General features: G+C 48.0%; 3 protein-coding genes across 3 annotated transcripts; all 3 read left to right on the top strand.

Moving 5' to 3' along the window:
- The first annotated feature begins 4,143 nt into the window (after positions 1-4,143).
- LOC135384887 (uncharacterized) lies at positions 4,144-5,212 on the top strand. The gene is made up of 2 exons (XM_064614069.1): positions 4,144-4,396; positions 4,749-5,212. Exons 1-2 carry the CDS (start codon positions 4,144-4,146, stop codon positions 5,210-5,212), a joined length of 717 nt encoding a protein of 238 aa, XP_064470139.1.
- Positions 5,213-10,752: 5,540 nt separating this feature from the next.
- On the top strand, positions 10,753-12,192 carry LOC135384888 (uncharacterized). Its single transcript, XM_064614070.1, has one exon. It carries the CDS (start codon positions 10,753-10,755, stop codon positions 12,190-12,192), a length of 1,440 nt encoding a protein of 479 aa, XP_064470140.1.
- Positions 12,193-13,248: 1,056 nt separating this feature from the next.
- On the top strand, positions 13,249-13,977 carry LOC135384889 (uncharacterized protein K02A2.6-like). Its single transcript, XM_064614071.1, has one exon. The coding sequence runs from the start codon at positions 13,249-13,251 to the stop codon at positions 13,975-13,977; it is 729 nt and encodes a 242-aa protein (XP_064470141.1).
- Positions 13,978-17,157: the final 3,180 nt, after the last annotated feature.

Below are 17,157 nucleotides of genomic sequence, written 5' to 3' on the forward strand. Positions count from 1 at the left end.
CCTAGTGGCAGCCAAGGCCGTCATGCTGTAATCACAAATTATCACAAGGTTATCAAAAAGATATCACGCAAACAAGGCACCAGGTAAACGCCCCCCCGAAACAGAATTCGCGTTAGTTATCAATGAATTGCTGGATTGTATCCGTTACCAACACGGAAGGCACGCTAATGCAACTATCTCCAGCCTGTTTTATCAACAAGGCTTCCTTATAAAGAAGAACACCTAACTTATGACTTTTAAACATCACTTTTGTGTTTTTGAAGAGCGGCTCGCACCCGGAACAGGTTCTTAAGTGTTCCGCCAGCTTACCATACCCCTTTCCTCTCGAAGCTCTATGTTCCATCAGGCCTCCCATCGCCTAAAAAAGGTAGCCTGTAGGCATGGTGTTGATGTAGTTTTCAAAAGAGGTTATTGGCTCAGGTCTCTGATGGCTAGGGTTAACCGGACAAAAACTGGGGGTTGTCATGTAAAACACGTAGATCCTTTTGTGACTTGCACTGTTGGTGTTGTTTATTCAATTCCCTTGTCTTGTGGGCGCCAGTATATTGGTCAAACTAAACGCTGTGTTAACATACGTCTGATGGAACATAGAGCTTCGAGAGGAAAGGGGTATGGTAAGCTGGCGGAACACTTAAGAACCGGTTCCGGGTGCGAGCCGCTGTTCAAAAACACAAAAGTGATGTTTAAAAGTCATAAGTTAGGTGTTCTTCTTTATAAGGAAGCCTTGTTGATAAAACAGGCTGGAGATAGTTGCATTAGCGTGCCTTCCGTGTTGGTAACGGATACAATCCAGCAATTCATTGATAACTAACGCGAATTCTGTTTCGGGGGGGGGGGGGGGCGTTTACCTGGTGCCTTGTTTGCGTGATATCTTTTTGATAACCTTGTGATAATTTGTGATTACAGCATGACGGCCTTGGCTGCCACTAGGGGTCGGGTGTGCATTTGGTGTATTTAAGATGTGTCCCTGCCATTAAAGTTGTTTGTCAGTCAGTGCTTCGTCTGTGTTGTCTCTTTGTGTCCCCTGCACCGGGGTTTTATCGCTTTTTATATCAGCAAAAAGTCGCGAAGTAAACTGTCGCCCTCGGTCCGTAGTAATGACAGCTGGAGCACCAAAACGGGCCACCCAACTGTGCAGAAAGGCGCGGACGACAGTGCTGGCAGTCATGTCCTTGATGGGTATTGCCTCCGGCCAGCGCGTGAAACGATCCACGATTGTGAGTAGGTAGGAGTGGCCGGACGACGTGGGGAGAGGTCCCACTAGGTCCAGGTGGATATGTCGGAAACGGGCGTCGGGTGTCGGAAACGGCAGTGTTGGAGATACTATGTGCCGCTGCACCTTCGTGCGCTGACATGCCAGACATGTTCCGGCCCATTGACGGACGTCCCGGTTCATGGAAGGCCAAACGAAGCGGGCGGCGATAAGTCGCTGTGTAGACTTGATACCGGGGTGATGGAGTCCCTGGAAGGTGCCGAACAGACGCCGGCGGAAAGCGAGAGGGACGAGGGGCCTCGGCGTTCCCGTCGTCATGTCGCAGAGTAGCCCGCGCGGTGTGTCGAGGTAGGGAATGCGCTGGAAGTTGAGTGACTGCGGCGACTGTTGGAGGGCTTGTAAACCGGTGTCCGAGGCTTGTGCGTTCGCCAAAGCAGTATAGTCAGGCGCGGGAGGGAACGCTTGCGTAAGCGCGACTATCGGTGATCTAGAGGGGGCGTCGGCGACGACGTTTCGGGGCCAGTGATGTGGCGTACGTCCGTGGTGAATTCGGCTATGAAGGCAAAGTGACGTAATTCACGCGGAGGGCGAGGCTTTGTCCCAGATGCTATAGCATATGTGAATGGCTTGTGGTCTGTGTAGACCGTGAAATGGCGTCCCTCAAGGAAGTGGCGGAAATGTCTGATCGATAGGTATACAGCAAGCAATTCCCGTCCGAAGGTGCTGTAACGGGTTTCTGCCGCTTTTAGGGCCTTGGAAAAGAAACCGAGCGGCTGGAGTTCTCCATCGGGTGTGACCTGGTGGAGCGCCGCCCTCACAGCCTCGGAGGACGCGTCGACGAGCAGGACAGTTGGTGCGTCCGGAATGGGATGGGCATGTACCGCACAGTCGGCGATCGCCTTCTTAATGGCCAAGAAAGCGTGCTCTACGGCGGATGTGCAGTCGAGTGGTTTCGACGGTCCGCCGGGGCCGGCAAGCAGAGCACAGAGCGGGTTGAGAAGCTGGGCGCAATGAGGCACAAAACGGTGGTAAAAATTTACCAAGCCCAGGAACTCTCGGAGCTTGCGGCGGGTAGTTTGGCGGGGGTAATTGTCGATAGCGGCGACCTTCTCACGGAGGGGTGTAATTCCGGATGCGTCAATGCAATGGCCAAGGAAGTCAATAGATGTTAAGCCGAGCTCACACTTTGCAGGGTTGGTCACGACGCCGTACTCATGCAAGCGGCGAAAGAGCTGTCGTAGGTGATCTTCATGTTCCTTGGCTGAGCTGCTGGCAAGTATCAAGGTATACAGAGCAGAAGTGAAGGCCGCGCGTAACCTCATCGATAAAGCGCTGGAACGTCTGGGCCGCATTACGCAGCCAAAAAGGCATGCGAATGTACTCAAACAAGCGGCATGGCGTTGTAATGGCTGTCGTGGGGATATCAGCAGGCTCTACCGGTATCTGATGGTTGGCCTTGATGAGGTCGATTTCTGAGAAGATGTTGGCACCGTGAAGGGTGGCAGCGAAATCGGAGATGCGAGGAATCGAATAGCGGTCCGCGATAGTCGCAGCATTTAGAGCGCGGTAATCGCCACAAGGGCGCCAGTCCCCAGGTTCTTTCTTAGGGACCATATGAAGTGCCGAAGACCAGGGGCAGCTAGAAGGTCGTATGTAGCCCAGAGAAAGTAGGTGCTCGAATTCGCGACGAGCAATGGCGAGCCGCTCAGGCGGAAGTCTTCGGGGGCGCGAGTGAACCGGCGGGCCTTTGGTGATGATATGGTGCGTCGTGGTATGACGAGGCGGGGTGTCCGTGGGCGGCAATCTGATGACGTCTGGAATTCATCGAGGACGTTACAGAATTTCTGCGAAGAAGTAGGTCGAGCGAGAGCTGGGCTTATCGGCTTCGTCAGGGCGCGGATGCCGATGACGGATAATCCAATACAGTTGTCGATGAGCTTGCAGTTCTTCACATCGACCAGAAGGCCGAAATGCCGCAGGAGGTCAGCCCCGATAATAGCATCGGGAATGTCCACATTGATTTCGGGAATTGGAACCCATTGGAAATTTCGCCGCAGTCCAAGGTTTAATGTGGGGTAACGCTCTCCGTAGCATTTGATCGGTGAGGAATTGACTGCTTGTAGTATGTGGGGACGATACTTACTTCCGCACCGGTGTCGGCGAGAAAGCGGATACTGTTGATGGAATCAGTGACATAAAGAGGCGGCGACCGTCGAACCCAGCAGCCGTTGTGGCTGGGGCTGGAGTTTTCCTGGATTGTACAAGGCTGACGGCAGTGGTAGGCCAGTGCACCGAATGTCTCATGATACCAACAATAAGATGATTGTGCTGGAGAAGGAGAACGGTAGCGGCGAGGGGAGCGGCGTCTGCGACGAGGGTCATCCCGGTGATATGGAGAAGGAGAGCGATGGGGCCTTGAGGTAGAATTGACAACAAGCGTTGTCAGGCCGGACACTAAGTCAATGAGGCGGTCGAATCAAGCTCTCCGCGCCCGGAGGAGCTGTTCGCAAAACTGAACGGTGGCAAGCACTTCTCGAAACTCGACCTCTCTGAAGCATATTTGCAGGTGGAGCTAGATGAAGATGCGAAGAAGGTCCTTGTCGTGAACACACAGAAGGGTCTTTTCCACTTCAACAGGATGCCTTTTGGGATATCGTCAGCCCCCGCTATATTCCAGAGAACAATGGAACAGGTCACTGCTGGGCTACAGGGCGTGGCCGGTTATCTCGACGACATCATCGTAACTCGAAGAACCGAGGCCGAACATCTGGACCACCTGGAAGAAGTCTTGTGAAGGCTTCGTGAACATGGCTTTCGCCTCAAGCAACAAAAATGTGAATTCCTCAAAACAGAAGTGGAATATCTTGGACAAATCGTTTCAGCAGATGGCTTCAAACCATCACCGAAAAAAAGTGTCAGCTCTGCTGGACATGCCAGAACCAACCAACGTTGGGGAACTTCGAGCCTTTCTTGGTCTCGTGCAATACTATGGTCGATACGTCAAGTCACTTTCAGATCTTTTCGCACCGCTCAATCAGCTTCTGCGGAATAATGTGCCTTGGGAGTGGTCATCAGGTCGCGCCCAGGCGTTCAGGGAGATCGAACGTCGACTCACGTCCATCGATTCCTTGGCGCATTTCGACCCTAGTCAAACTCTCGACATGGCTGCTGACGCTTCCTCGAGTGAGCTTCCTTGGCGCAGTGATTTACCATAAAGTCAATGGTAAAGACAAGCCCATCGCCCATGCTTCTAAGACGTTGACATCGGCCCAAAAAAACTACGCCCAAATTGAAAAGGAAGCCCTGGCGATTATATTCGGTGTTAAGAGGTTTCACCAATATCTCTGGGGAAGGGAATTCATTTTATATACAGACCATAAACCACTGACGGCAATCTTTGGCTCAAAGAGAGGAATTCCAGTCACAGCGACGAACAGAATGTAGCGCTGGGCGTTGCTTGGTCATAGTTTTGACATTCAGTAAAAGCCAACGGCCCAGTTCGGAAATGCGGACGGCCTGTCTCGACTTCCGGCAGGTCCGGACCCTGATTTCGAGGCTGCGATTTCGGATGACGACTTCCTCGTGGGGAGTACTGGATCGCCGAATGTCTCTTCCGTCCTCTCAGTAGGTATTGATAAAATTCCGCTGAAAGCGTCTGCAATTGCCAAGGCCACTGCTTCAGACCGGATCCTTTCTAAGGTCTACCGTTACATCATGGAAGGTTGGCCTTCACGTGAACGGGACCCCGAGCTTCAACCGTACTACCTGCGCAACACTGAGCTGACAACAGAAAAGGGTTGCACCATATGGGGCATGCGCGTTGTCGTCCCGTCCCAGCATCGCAACACTGTCCTCAACCTACTTCATGATGGTCACATTGGGCAAACAAAAATGGCGCGCTCCTATGTATGGTGGCCAGGAATGGACAATGACATTGAACTGACTTGTCAGCGCCTGCCAGACTGCGGAAGTTTACCAGCAGCGACGAAGTTTGGGTGAAGGACAAGTCCCGGAAGAACCACTGGCTTCGGGGCACCATTGCTCGCTCTTCGGGCGGTACAACATATCAGGTCATGAGTCATGACGGAGGATCTGAAACAGCACAAGATGCACGCTGACGACATCAAGCCGCGTCTGCTCGAATTGCCGGATATCGACTGGTCACACGGAGTCGATCCTGCAACAACAGGTGGGAACGCTGAGTCTACCTTGGTCGCTGACGAAGACACAACCCGTACCTCAGGCCCGAAGATCCCCTGCTAGAGATCGTCGTCCGGCCCAGCGGTACGGATCAACTTAAAGGGACCATGAAATGATTTTCGAGAATTCCGAGTACTCTGCAGGAAACCGTTCTCATGATCCATCACTGTCGTACACACATCGACTTTTAACCGTATTCAGTACAACGGGGGCGCAGTTATCAGACAAAAATAGCAGGGCGTGACCGCTGGATATATGCCTTCGAAGTGGGCTTACGTCATCGCCATCCAATCCTCTCAGCCAACTGTGAACGACGAGGAGGACACACCCCGCCGGACCACGTGGGTGCATGGTTTCGGTTTGGACAACAACGACGTTGTACATCTCCCGTCGAAATCACTTGAAATATGGCGAAAGGCAAATTATCAGCAATGGAGGAAGAGGTTATGTGACACATACATGGATCGTTCGGTACGCGGCAGCTCGTAGAATGCCACCGACGAAGGTATGTTCTGACGAAGAAGAAGTTCAAAGAGGAAAACGTGCTCCGGTAACCATGCTGACCACTGATCTCGATTGTAAAAGGCTGGATCGCGGATTGGGAGCGCGAGCGTGAAGAAACCGGCCGCCATCTTACTGTACCCACAACAGTCGCCGCAGCGATCATGGCAACTTCTTGCAATTACGGTCGTACCAACCGTACTGGCAAGGTTACAGGGCCTAAATTTATACAGGTGAGTCACTCTTCATCAAGGAATAAATAGGCGTCCATTCTGTATATTTAGTTGACCATTATGAAGTGTTTTTTTGCCCAAAACGAGCACTGGATGCAGGTTGCTTGATCGCTCTTCCGACGTTCAATCGAGGACACTTGCATTTTACCCGGCGGCAAATACAGTTTGAGCCCATAATATGCTTGAAAGAACATGTTACACTACACAGGTAGTGTTGTCATCAATATATGTGCAAGCACTCGAGCGCTTTTTTGTATGCATTGCTAGCATGGTACACGGTGTTCTCTGCGGAAGCAAGTGCCACATTCATTTCTTTGAATTACCTTCGCGCACAAGTTCGGTATTACGTCATAATGAGACCAAGATTGTCACCTTTTTTCATGTATTGGTATTGTTTTGTGCCTTGGTTTGATTTGTGACAAAGAATCCTACGTAACGGCGGTGTGGCGCGACTTGAATAACGCCTTTGTGTCTGAGCTGTATCGTCAGCTTGTTACGATAGTAATAATCTGTAGCGTGTCGTGCTATTTGTAGCAGTTTTTAAGGCAAAAGTGGTCTCCCAATACAGGTTTTGTCATAAGGGCTACCCAGTGAATAATCTGTGCAGTATGATACGGCTGGGTGTACAGGTAAGTATCACGTTCCTCATCCACTGGTTTCTACTTTACAGGAAGGAACAACCTCAGAGCACGCACTGTGGTTAGCCTCTCTCAGTTTTGCATATTTTCTTAAATGTTCACATCAGAAACTCACCTTACACTGTAGGCTTCTTCACCCAGCAATATAATAATTAGAGATTATAATTCTTTTTAGAAGAGATTCCCCATATTCTTTTTAGAATAGTTTTTAATCTTTTTAATTTTTAGAAGATACAGGGATTGTAAACCATGTTTTAAACTGATGTTTTAACATTTGTCCAATGCATTTATTAAACAACATATTCATTTTTAACTGGTTGCACCCAAACCAATGTTCTGATGTATTATTTCCTTTGTTGTCGATGCACCATAAAAATTGGAATAATCATCATCAATGCAGGTTACTTCACAGCTGCCTCGACATACTCAAGAAATGGGTGCAGAACCTGCGTAATGCCCACAAACTTTGACTACCACAGCACCTCCAGAAAGTAAAGGCATATGTGTCACATGGGATTTTTAAAGGCATTCACAGTATATAATACCTTGTATGAACTGTTGTAGATCTAAGCAGCCTCTACAGTACACTCTCAGAAATTAAAACTTCTCAGGGAACTGTGATAATTGTTTCAGTTAATAGGCATGCACATATACGCTATAAGAAGAAAATTATTTATTGTGAATGTACTTCTCTGGCTACTCATGTTGTTTACATCTACTGTTGATCACATTCATTTATCACATATTATATTCTTATATATTATTATTATATTATCACATATTCGATCACACTAAATTTAAAATTTAGCATATATGAGAAAATATCAGGAGGGAAGTTGCTATTCATTGCTCATTCGAACCTAAAATTGAGTGCTACAAATTTAGAGAGCGTACCTGACCATTGTCATTCCTAAAATATATATTGCCATTGTAGCAAGGTCACAAAACAATAAATGTAGTTGATGATTGATTATTTAAAAGAAAACCAGGGAGAAATTGAACTTGTCTCCTGACTAGTTCTGCTACTCCCAAAACAAAACAACAACCAAAAACAAACAAAGTACATTCCCCATCCCCAACAATTAGTGTGTTAGTACACTAACAAGTAACAAGACTAACGAGTAACAAGAGTATCTCACCATCGCTTTCTGGGAGTAATCATCGACGCACAACTCTCATGGGCTGCTCATGTCAAATATATAAAAGGAAGAGCCGATGCGAGAAGCAACGTGTTGTGTCATACCGCAGGTTCTCACTGGGGACTGTCGACCAGATCCCTATTGGCCATACACAGAGCTCTCATTCGGCAGATGATTGCATTCCACCTTCCGGTGTTACATGGTATACCTGACACCTCAGAGCGAACACTGCAGAGTGCACTAGCCAAGGGCCTGAAGATATGTCTTGGAGTACCGTGCGCCACTTCTAATATTCTAACCACAATAGAATCCCGAGAACTTTCGCTCGCTGTGCTGCGGACACAGGAATAAATGTAGTCTTTTGCGACCTGCCTGCACGTTCACTGTATCCTGAAACGCATAAGTGCAGGAAATAAATCTTGAACTTGAATAAACTTTATGTTGTATAAACTTGACATAAAATGTTGAATAATATAATGAATGATATAAAATAGTGAATAAACTTGACCTCGTATATTCTCTTTACTCATCATCAGTGATCTTCATTACAAAAGCGTATCGTGTTAGACATTTTTGTTTGCGTTTCACAGACTGGGTACACGAGGGCCAAAATGACAAAATCACAACTGTTTCAAGCTCCAAATAGTCCTGTTGCGACTTGAAGACCATATGTGGAGCTGCATTTTTTGGAACATGCTCCACATAACAAGCACGACAAAGTCACCACTGGATAGCAGGACCCCGTCCCCAAGCAGCTTTTCTCACGCTGCAGTTGTATTCAACAAAAGCATGTGAGTGCTCGAGAAGGACATTCAGTTTGGCACAACCGCGCCTGCAAATAATCAGAACAAATAAAGAAAGAAGCAAACAAACATAGAACGGCTGTACTTGGTTCAAAAAGAGATAAGTCCTGTGTCTCAAGGAGGTGTTACCACTTTCTAAGTAACTTAATTGATTAAGCTTACATCACTACCTGATTAACTGTCCTAACGAGTGTGATCTAATTGCGTGAAGTAATTATTTGCGCTGCTTCGGTGTGTCCATATTTGCGAGGCAAAGCACCGCTGTCGTTTACTAAAAGGCTCTTTCTAAGGCGATGCTTGATATAAATCATACTAAACGCATACACGGCTAAAACAACGGCTGCGATTCTACAGAACGATCTCTTTCTGCCATGCGAGTATATCTTTTCCCGGACCGTTCTTTATGGAACAATTTTTGTTCAGAACGCAGTGCGGGATATTATATACATGGTTGTTGTTAACCTCAAGTCGTTTCTTATTCAAATATTGGCTGGGAAACGTGCTATAGTACAATTCCCAGCGCTGCACTGCGGTGACGGTCTAGTTTCGGAATGCAAAACATAACGTAATTAAGAATCGAACGGCGGGACACCTGTGAAACACTGTTAGGATACATCAGTATACTGGCACCTTACAAAATTGTGTGATGACAAACAACGATCAATGCTAGCAGCGCAATAAATACTCACAATCTGTGTTGCCTCCCATTGTTTTCTATGGGCACACACAGCACTTTAGGGCCCACCAACATGGCGGCCCGAAGGCACGCCTCTCCCCCACGAGCCCCTCTCCCATGCGCGATCCAGCCTTTATACATAGAGATCAGTGATGCTGACAGTCAACGGCTATATTACATTTCTCGTAGGATTCTGTCTCAACGGTTAGTTAAATCTTGTCTCCAAGTCAAATTAAAACATATTTCATGACAAAGTATGCAAGCTTGTTTGAAAATTTTACACTTTGCTCGCAAAAGCCCGTCCGCGAATCGGCAACATGTTCTGTGTATGATGTCACGGCCAGTTCGCCTCGGAGGCGGGCCGTAGCAGCTACCGTTCACGCCTGTGGTAAATATACAATATTTTTGCTATTTGTACGATTTTCAACTTCATATTTCACAGAGTGAATACTTTCGTACAGGGGAACTAATTAACAATGGTCGTGGGTTTGTCAAATATCTTTTCATGGTCCCTTTAACGGGGAGGTGTGTAGTGGCGCCAGTTGAAGAAGCAGAGGATTGAGATCCGCCGCGCTCGTGCTGTGAAAAAGATCATTCTGTTTCGGAACTGGAGCTGGACTGGGAACCACGCACTTGTGGTGCAACTTGACTGTACATAGCAGTATTAAAAGGGCGTTGCTACCATCTGTTACACTCACGTTCGTGTCACCAGTTGCGTGTTCGGATCACGTTCGTGTCACCAGTTTGTGAGCGCGGCTAAGAGAGATAGGCCAGGAGCGTAGCGGAATGCAGATGTTTATTGCACGGTGGCCGCGGATGGAATGAACTCCGGGAGGAGAGCGTGGGCGGGAGCACGCACTTCTTCATCGTCGGCGGAGGCCGCTACACAAACTTCTAGGATTCTTTGTGCATGATCCTGGGATAACTGTTAATAGTGGATAATTGTGGACTTCTAGTGAACATGATAGTGGACTTCTGAATAGTGAACATGTGAATAGTGAATAGCGAACTTGCGAGTGGAGCACCTGAGAAGTAGTTTTTGGATTTGGGGGGTGGGGTGGGGTGAGAATTTATGTTAGGAGTAGCAGAACAAGTCGGGAGACGAGTTCAATTTTGTTGTGTATTTGGTATTGAGTTTTGTTGTGTGCAACCGGAAGGCGACGACGAAGTTGTGTGGGATCGGGGGCGCGAGCGCATCGTTCTGGAAGTGGACATTTTTTTACGGTGTTGAAGCAGGAAATAAAGGTGGTGTTATTTCCGTTCTGAACCTTATTACTATGCCGGAAAGGCGGTTCTACACTGGCGACGAGTGAGGACATTCCCACGACGATATCGAACAACAGGCAAGCATGTCGCTGGGACGGATCTCAGAGTTCAACGAGGGCATGAGTTGGTCCACGTGGATAAAACGTCTAACGTTCTACTGTGAGGCCAATCTCATCGCAACGCCAGAGAAGAAGCGAGCTGTGCTGCTTACAATGTGCGGGGAGTCGACGTACGAAACTTTGAAAGCTCTTGTTGCGCCACAACTTCCATCTGAAGTGAGCTACTCAGATATCGTCAGGTGTCTCGCCGAACACTTCGATCCAAAGCCGTCGGAACTTCTCAGCCGATTCAAATTCCATCAGCGTAATCAAGCGCCGACGGAAACGATAGCAGACTATGTTACAGCACTCAGGGCCATCGCCAGAGACTGCGGTTTCAGTATTAGCAGTACAGTTTTGACGCCGGCGACGGATAGGGCATCAGGGGATAGCCCACCACAGCAACAGCCAACGACGGAGCAGCGGACACCGTCCACAGCGTTGCCTCTAGACGTCATGATGAGAGACCGCTTCATTTGCGGTATTCGGGATAAGAACCTGCAGCAACGCCTTTTAGTGGAGCGTGACATAACATTCGATCGGGCTTTCAAGATTGCTCTCGCAACGGAGTCAGCAGTGAGTCAGCAGGGTCAGCTGCAGTCGGCACAAGAACGAGACCAGGTTAATATCGTTCGGAGAAAGCCCGCGGGACATCGGAAGAAGACGACTAAAACACAAGGGTGTGGCTGCTGTTTGGGAGATCACGAGGCAAAGGACTGTGGGTTCAAGAATGCCATATGCAACAGGTGCAACAAAAAGGGCTACATTCCGAGAGCTTGTAAGCAGCAACGTGGAGCGCCAGTGGCAGAAGACAGTCATCACCTTGCTAGTGGGTCGGATGATGAGAGGAGCTCATCCTCCAGTGAGCTTTACCAACTTAACCACGTCGGGGATAAACTAGGTCGGCCAGACATTCCCAAATTCACAGTGACGCTCAAGGTAGAGGGAAAGCGCCTCAATTTTGAAGTGGATTCGGGAGCAGCGTGCTCGATAATCAGCGAACAGACTTATCGGGAGACGTGGACACGCAATCCTCCGGAGCTAAAGAAAAAGACCACTTGTCTACGAACATGGTCAGGCGAAGGCCTAAGGGCATTAGGCACGACTCAAGTACGTGTGCGGTTCAAGACGAAGGACTTCATTTTGCCTCTGACTGTCATGAGAGGAACTGAATGTAATCTTCTTGGACGAGATTGGTTCAGGCCGCTGAACATCAGAGTCAGCGGTATTCATCACGTTCAGGACTCAAGCCAGCTGCACACCCTGTTAAAGAAGTACGAAACTGTGTTTGTCGGAAACATCGACGGTCACAAGGGTGCCCCGGTCTCACTGGAGTTGAAGGAGAACGCCGCACCTTGCTTCCTGAAGGCTCGACCTGCCCCTTCGCTCTTAGAAGTACAGTCGAAAAAGAAATCGACCAGTTAGTCTCCCAAGGGGTTCTGGAGCCGGCACAGCACTCGGACTGGGCTACACCGCTGGTTGTCGTGAAAAAAAAAAGGATGGCAGCATACGACTGTGTGGTGATTACCGTAGCACGGTTAACCTGAGGACCAAAGCATCATCCTACCCGCTTCCCACGACCACCGAGGTCTTCACAAGACTTCGTGGAGGAAAAATATTTTCTACGCTGGATTTGAAACAAGCGTATCAGCAGCTCCGATTGACCACTGCGGCTGCGGAAATTTTGACTATTAACACGATTAAGGGCTTGTTCCGGGTGAAGAGGCTTCCGTTCGGAATATCGGCAGCTCCAGGAATTTTCCAGAGGTTCATCGACACCATGCTGGCGGATATTCCAGGCACAAGCGCTTACCTGGATGACGTCATTGTCTGCGGAAAGGACATAGATGAACATAACAGACGCCTGGAGCAGGTGCTCAGTAAGCTGGAAGGGGCGAACCTTCGCCTAAGAAGAAACAAGTGCAAATTCGCGCTGCCAGAGGTTTCTTACTTAGGACATCGCATTGATGCAGAAGGTCTGCACCCGACAGACGACAAGGTCAAGGCATTGCGTCAGGCCCCATCACCGAAGTCCAAGACTGAATTGAAAGCGTTTCTAGGCATGCTGTCGTTTTACGACCGGTTCCTGAGAAACCGCGCCGCCATAGCAAGGGATCTGTATGAACTGCTTAAACACGGCAACAAATGGCAGTGGCTGAAAAGGCACCAAGCGGCGTTCGAAAACCTCAAGAAGCTGAGGAACGAATGTACTGTACTTGCCCACTACGATGAGACAAAACCATTAGTAATCGCGTGCGACGCTTCTCCCTACGGTGTAGGGGCCGTGCTGGCACAAGTTGACGACGATGACCGCGAAGTGCCCGTTGCGTTTGCCTAGCGCACGTTGGGACGTGCAGAGCAGAACTACGCTCAACTGATCGGGAAGGACTAGCATTAGTGTTTGCGGTAGAAAAATTTCACCAGTACGTTGCAGGAAGGAGTTTCAGGATATACACCGATCATCGACCGCGGCTTGGCATAATGGGGCAACACAAGCCAATGCCTGGGATGCTGTCGCCAAGGATGACGAGATGGTGTCTGAAATTAGGGTGCTATGATTACGACTTGTGCTATCGGAAGGGCACCACAAACCAAAATGCCGACGCCTTCAGTAGACTGCCGTTGCCATCCATGACCGTTGAACCGTACAGACCGGGTGACGTGCTCCTGTTGCACACGGTAGAAGGACCTGTTCTCACGGCTAAACCTCTAGAAAAGATGGCTCAGCAAGATCCGGTGCTGTCAGCAGTTCATAGACCATTGCGAAACGGTAGCCTTCACAAGTTACGGGGACAAGGCTTTGACCAATACAAGATACGCCGTCGGGAGCTGGCTACGGAAGGTGATTGTGTGATCAGAGGTTCAAGAGTTGTGGTTCCCCCGGCTGCCCTAGAGCAGGCCTTGAAACTGGTGCATTGCGGACACAGGGACATAGTCAGAATGAAAGCTTGTGCTCGAAGCTACATGTTGTGGCCGGGAATCGATCGTGACATTGAGCAACTCGTACGCGGCTGCTCCAAATGCCAGGTCGATCGTCGCTCTCTGCCCCGAGCTCCGCCACCGCTGTGGACAAGACCGACGGAACCCTGGAAGACCATTCACATCGACTTCGCCGGACCGGTCGACGGGCGAACGTATCTACTGGTTGTTGACGCCTACACAAAGTGGCTGGAAGTTAGGCGAATGACAAGTACTACGGCTGCCGGCTAAATTACGCTCTGATCATCCCGGTAACGAATGGAGTGGTGGGTGGGGTGATGTAAGGTGAAGCTGCGGTCAGCCTGCCCTACGAAAGGAGTCGTAGCACGAGAGTTCGTCTTTCCTAGAAGTAATACTTTCACACTGGTGTGCAAGCTCTCCACGTGCCTCAAAGGTACTAATTGAGCGCGTCATGCAAGATTAAGAGGGAAGTCAATATCTCTGCTGGAAAAAGTAGACCCGATCTCATTAAGCGCCCGCATCAATTTCAATGAGTTTCAATGATAATTTATGTATCCAATTCATTTAATGTGAATATAGCAGGTATTTCTCATTGAAGTAATGAGAAGTGTTGCGGGAAAGCTGACTTTATGTTTGAGCGCTCGAACAGATGTTGTGGTGAAGGAGTCTTCCAGGGAACCGGGAGCTAATTTGTCCAATAAGAACCAATGACTTTCAATGAGAACTGGGACACCCAATTCATTTAATATGAATAACGCAGGTATCTCTCATTGAAGTAATGAGAAGTGTTGCGGGAAAGCTGACTTTATGGTTGAGCACTCGAACAGATGTTGTGGTGAAGGAGTCTTCCAGGGAACCGGGATCTAATTTGTTTAATGAGAACCAATGACTTTCAATGAGAACTGGTACACCTAATTCATTTAATGTGAATAACGCAGGTATCTCTCATTGAAGTAATGAGAAGTGTTGGGGGAAAGATAGCTTCATGTTTTAGCGCTCTAACAGGTGTTGCGATGAAGAAGACTAATAGGAAATCAAAAACCAAATCAAGTAATTAGTTCACTGGGTGCCAATGAGAAATAATGATTTCCAATTGGAGCAATCTGAACCGACGTGTTGTGCAATGAAGATACCCTTCACAGAAGAAGAACGAATTGGGCAATTGGTTTCGCATCGAAACATCATGATCACTGTGTCAATTGAATTAATGTGAGCAAACATGTTGTGCGGATAGGACTGCTCCATGCATAGATGAAAGGATGAAGATCATGAAAGACCCATTCGAGGGATAGAGCAAGTTGGTGTACACTGAATGCAGAAGTCAATCATTCTAATTTAAAATATCTTCTATTCGAAACGTGTTTTGAATTCCTACACACTTCAATTGGCACAAACTACGCAACTGACGAGTTTTAAATTGCTTACATTTAAATCCATATATTTTTTTGCACTGCACGAGAGTGAAAGGGAATATTCTTTTCCCCAGGAGCATGCATATAGAAATACGCAGGAGTGCCTCAAGTGAAGTATGCTCTCTACCCATGCACATTGTGTTTGCAAGTGGTGAACAAACTTGTGTAAACAATATATAGCAAAACATATACAAATAATGTACGCTTGTATGTGACAGCTGTAAGTATATACTTCAAACAAGAAAATCTCAAAAACACCGTACATGACATCGTGCAAGGAAGATTAATGGTTATAGCTTACGTTATCTCAGAAAAAAGGAACTGCTAGAAAAGACATCAATGGTTATCTCAAGATTGTCGCACTACCAATACAATTAAAAACTTGAATGATACATGCAATGAAAGAAATTTTATCAAGAAAGGAAAAACAGTTTTTCACAACGGTAGTCATCACTCATATTCAATCTTGTCTTGCAACTTGGTCACCACAAACTGCTCATTTAGTGCCATGCGCATATGTCTACATGCCAACACTACAGGCGAAGGTATTCTTACTCACTGCCAGGGTGTCGAACCGAACCCGAACCCGAACCGAAAACCGTACCCGAACCCGAACCGAAATTTTCAGAACACTGCTGAACCCGAACCGGAGCAGAACCATAAAAAATAATAGCGGTAACCGGTTCGCAACAAAACGGTTCGGACATAAAAGTCAGCACAAGAGTTCCTCTCTATCCCCGAACGAAGACACATCGGTATGATCATCACGCGCCTATATAATGGATTTCAGAAATTTTCACCTAGCAGTCAGACGACGACGTATAGTAAGTATACTTTCAGCATCTTTTTAACATTTTGAAGCGCAGTTGTCTTTGTGAGCGCCGCGGCTGGCGCCCCACGCACGCGGTGATGCGGCGTCTACTCTTCAGAGACGAGGTGCCACGCGGACGAATGCAACAGGAATGGAGTAGGCCAGTTATGTAGCTCTGCACGACGAATATGTGATCAAATAAGCGCCGAAGATTTCTTTTTACACCTGAGCAGTAAAAATTAAACAAGTCAGAAACATGAGAAGTGGAGAAGGAGCGTACGCAGAACGGTGCCTGTTTGATTGGTCGTGGTTTGAAAAGTAAATGTGGTTCTGCTTATTCGTAGTGCAGTTGTGTCGTGATACATTGCCTTTGTGAGGTGGATTAACTAGTACACTGCTGTGAGCTCGGACAGAGTAAGGCTGGCAGGCTTATTTTCGACATGCTTCAGTACGGTTTCAGATCGATTCACGCTGCGAAGGCAGTGTGCCGGCAAGTACTGTCGTCTATCTTACGCTGTCCATCTTATTAGGCTTCCTTTAAGTTTATCTTGCTGGCACTGTGCGTGTGAAAAAGAGCTTTTGGGAACAGAAAGTAGCGGGACAACACCGCTTCATCAGCGTTGACTCTATTTGCAATAAGTGTTCATCCATTTCTTATTTCTCTCGCTAAAGACGTCAATGCAGACAACAGCAGTAAGCTATTAGCCACGCATTTCCTGATAAAAGCAGTTTTAGGGAACATAAAAAACGGAAGCGTTGAACCGGTTCGCGAACCGGTTCGGTTTTTGGCGTGGCCGAACCGGAACTGAACCGGAACGAAATCAAAACAACGCGAACCCGACCCCGAACCGACCCCGTATTTTTTGCGGTTCGACACCCTGCTCACTGCGAAACATAGCATGTTGTTACGTGTGTTCCGAACACTTGTATTCCAAAAGTGTCAGTGAACTCACCGTTTGCTGACCCTCTTGGCTAAAGCTAATGCGAATAATCTCGGCATATGACCCGTCGTCCAGACAAACTATCTTATTGTTTGTCCTCTCACATTTAATATGATATGTAGTGGCATTGTACGCGACCCCTTTGGCGATCTTCGCTCGTAAGCGGTGGATGATGAAGGCGATACTGCCCTTGCATTTTTTTAATATGTTAACGGTCTCGAGCCATACACCTTTCCCAAGTGCCCGTGCAGACGAAAAAACTTTCAAATCATGGGCGCGTTACCGA

This window comes from Ornithodoros turicata, chromosome 2, assembly GCF_037126465.1.
Source record: "Ornithodoros turicata isolate Travis chromosome 2, ASM3712646v1, whole genome shotgun sequence".
Lineage (NCBI taxonomy): Eukaryota > Metazoa > Arthropoda > Arachnida > Ixodida > Argasidae > Ornithodoros > Ornithodoros turicata.

Coding starts and splice junctions, on each gene's coding strand:
- LOC135384889 (XM_064614071.1), top strand. CDS start 13,249: ATGGGGCAACACAAGCCAATGCCTGGGATGCTGTCGCCAAGGATGACG.
- LOC135384888 (XM_064614070.1), top strand. CDS start 10,753: ATGTCGCTGGGACGGATCTCAGAGTTCAACGAGGGCATGAGTTGGTCC.
- LOC135384887 (XM_064614069.1), top strand. CDS start 4,144: ATGCCAGAACCAACCAACGTTGGGGAACTTCGAGCCTTTCTTGGTCTC. Junction 4,397..4,748: donor GGCTGCTGACGCTTCCTCGA/GTGAGCTTCCTT, acceptor GACTTCCGGCAG/GTCCGGACCCTGATTTCGAG.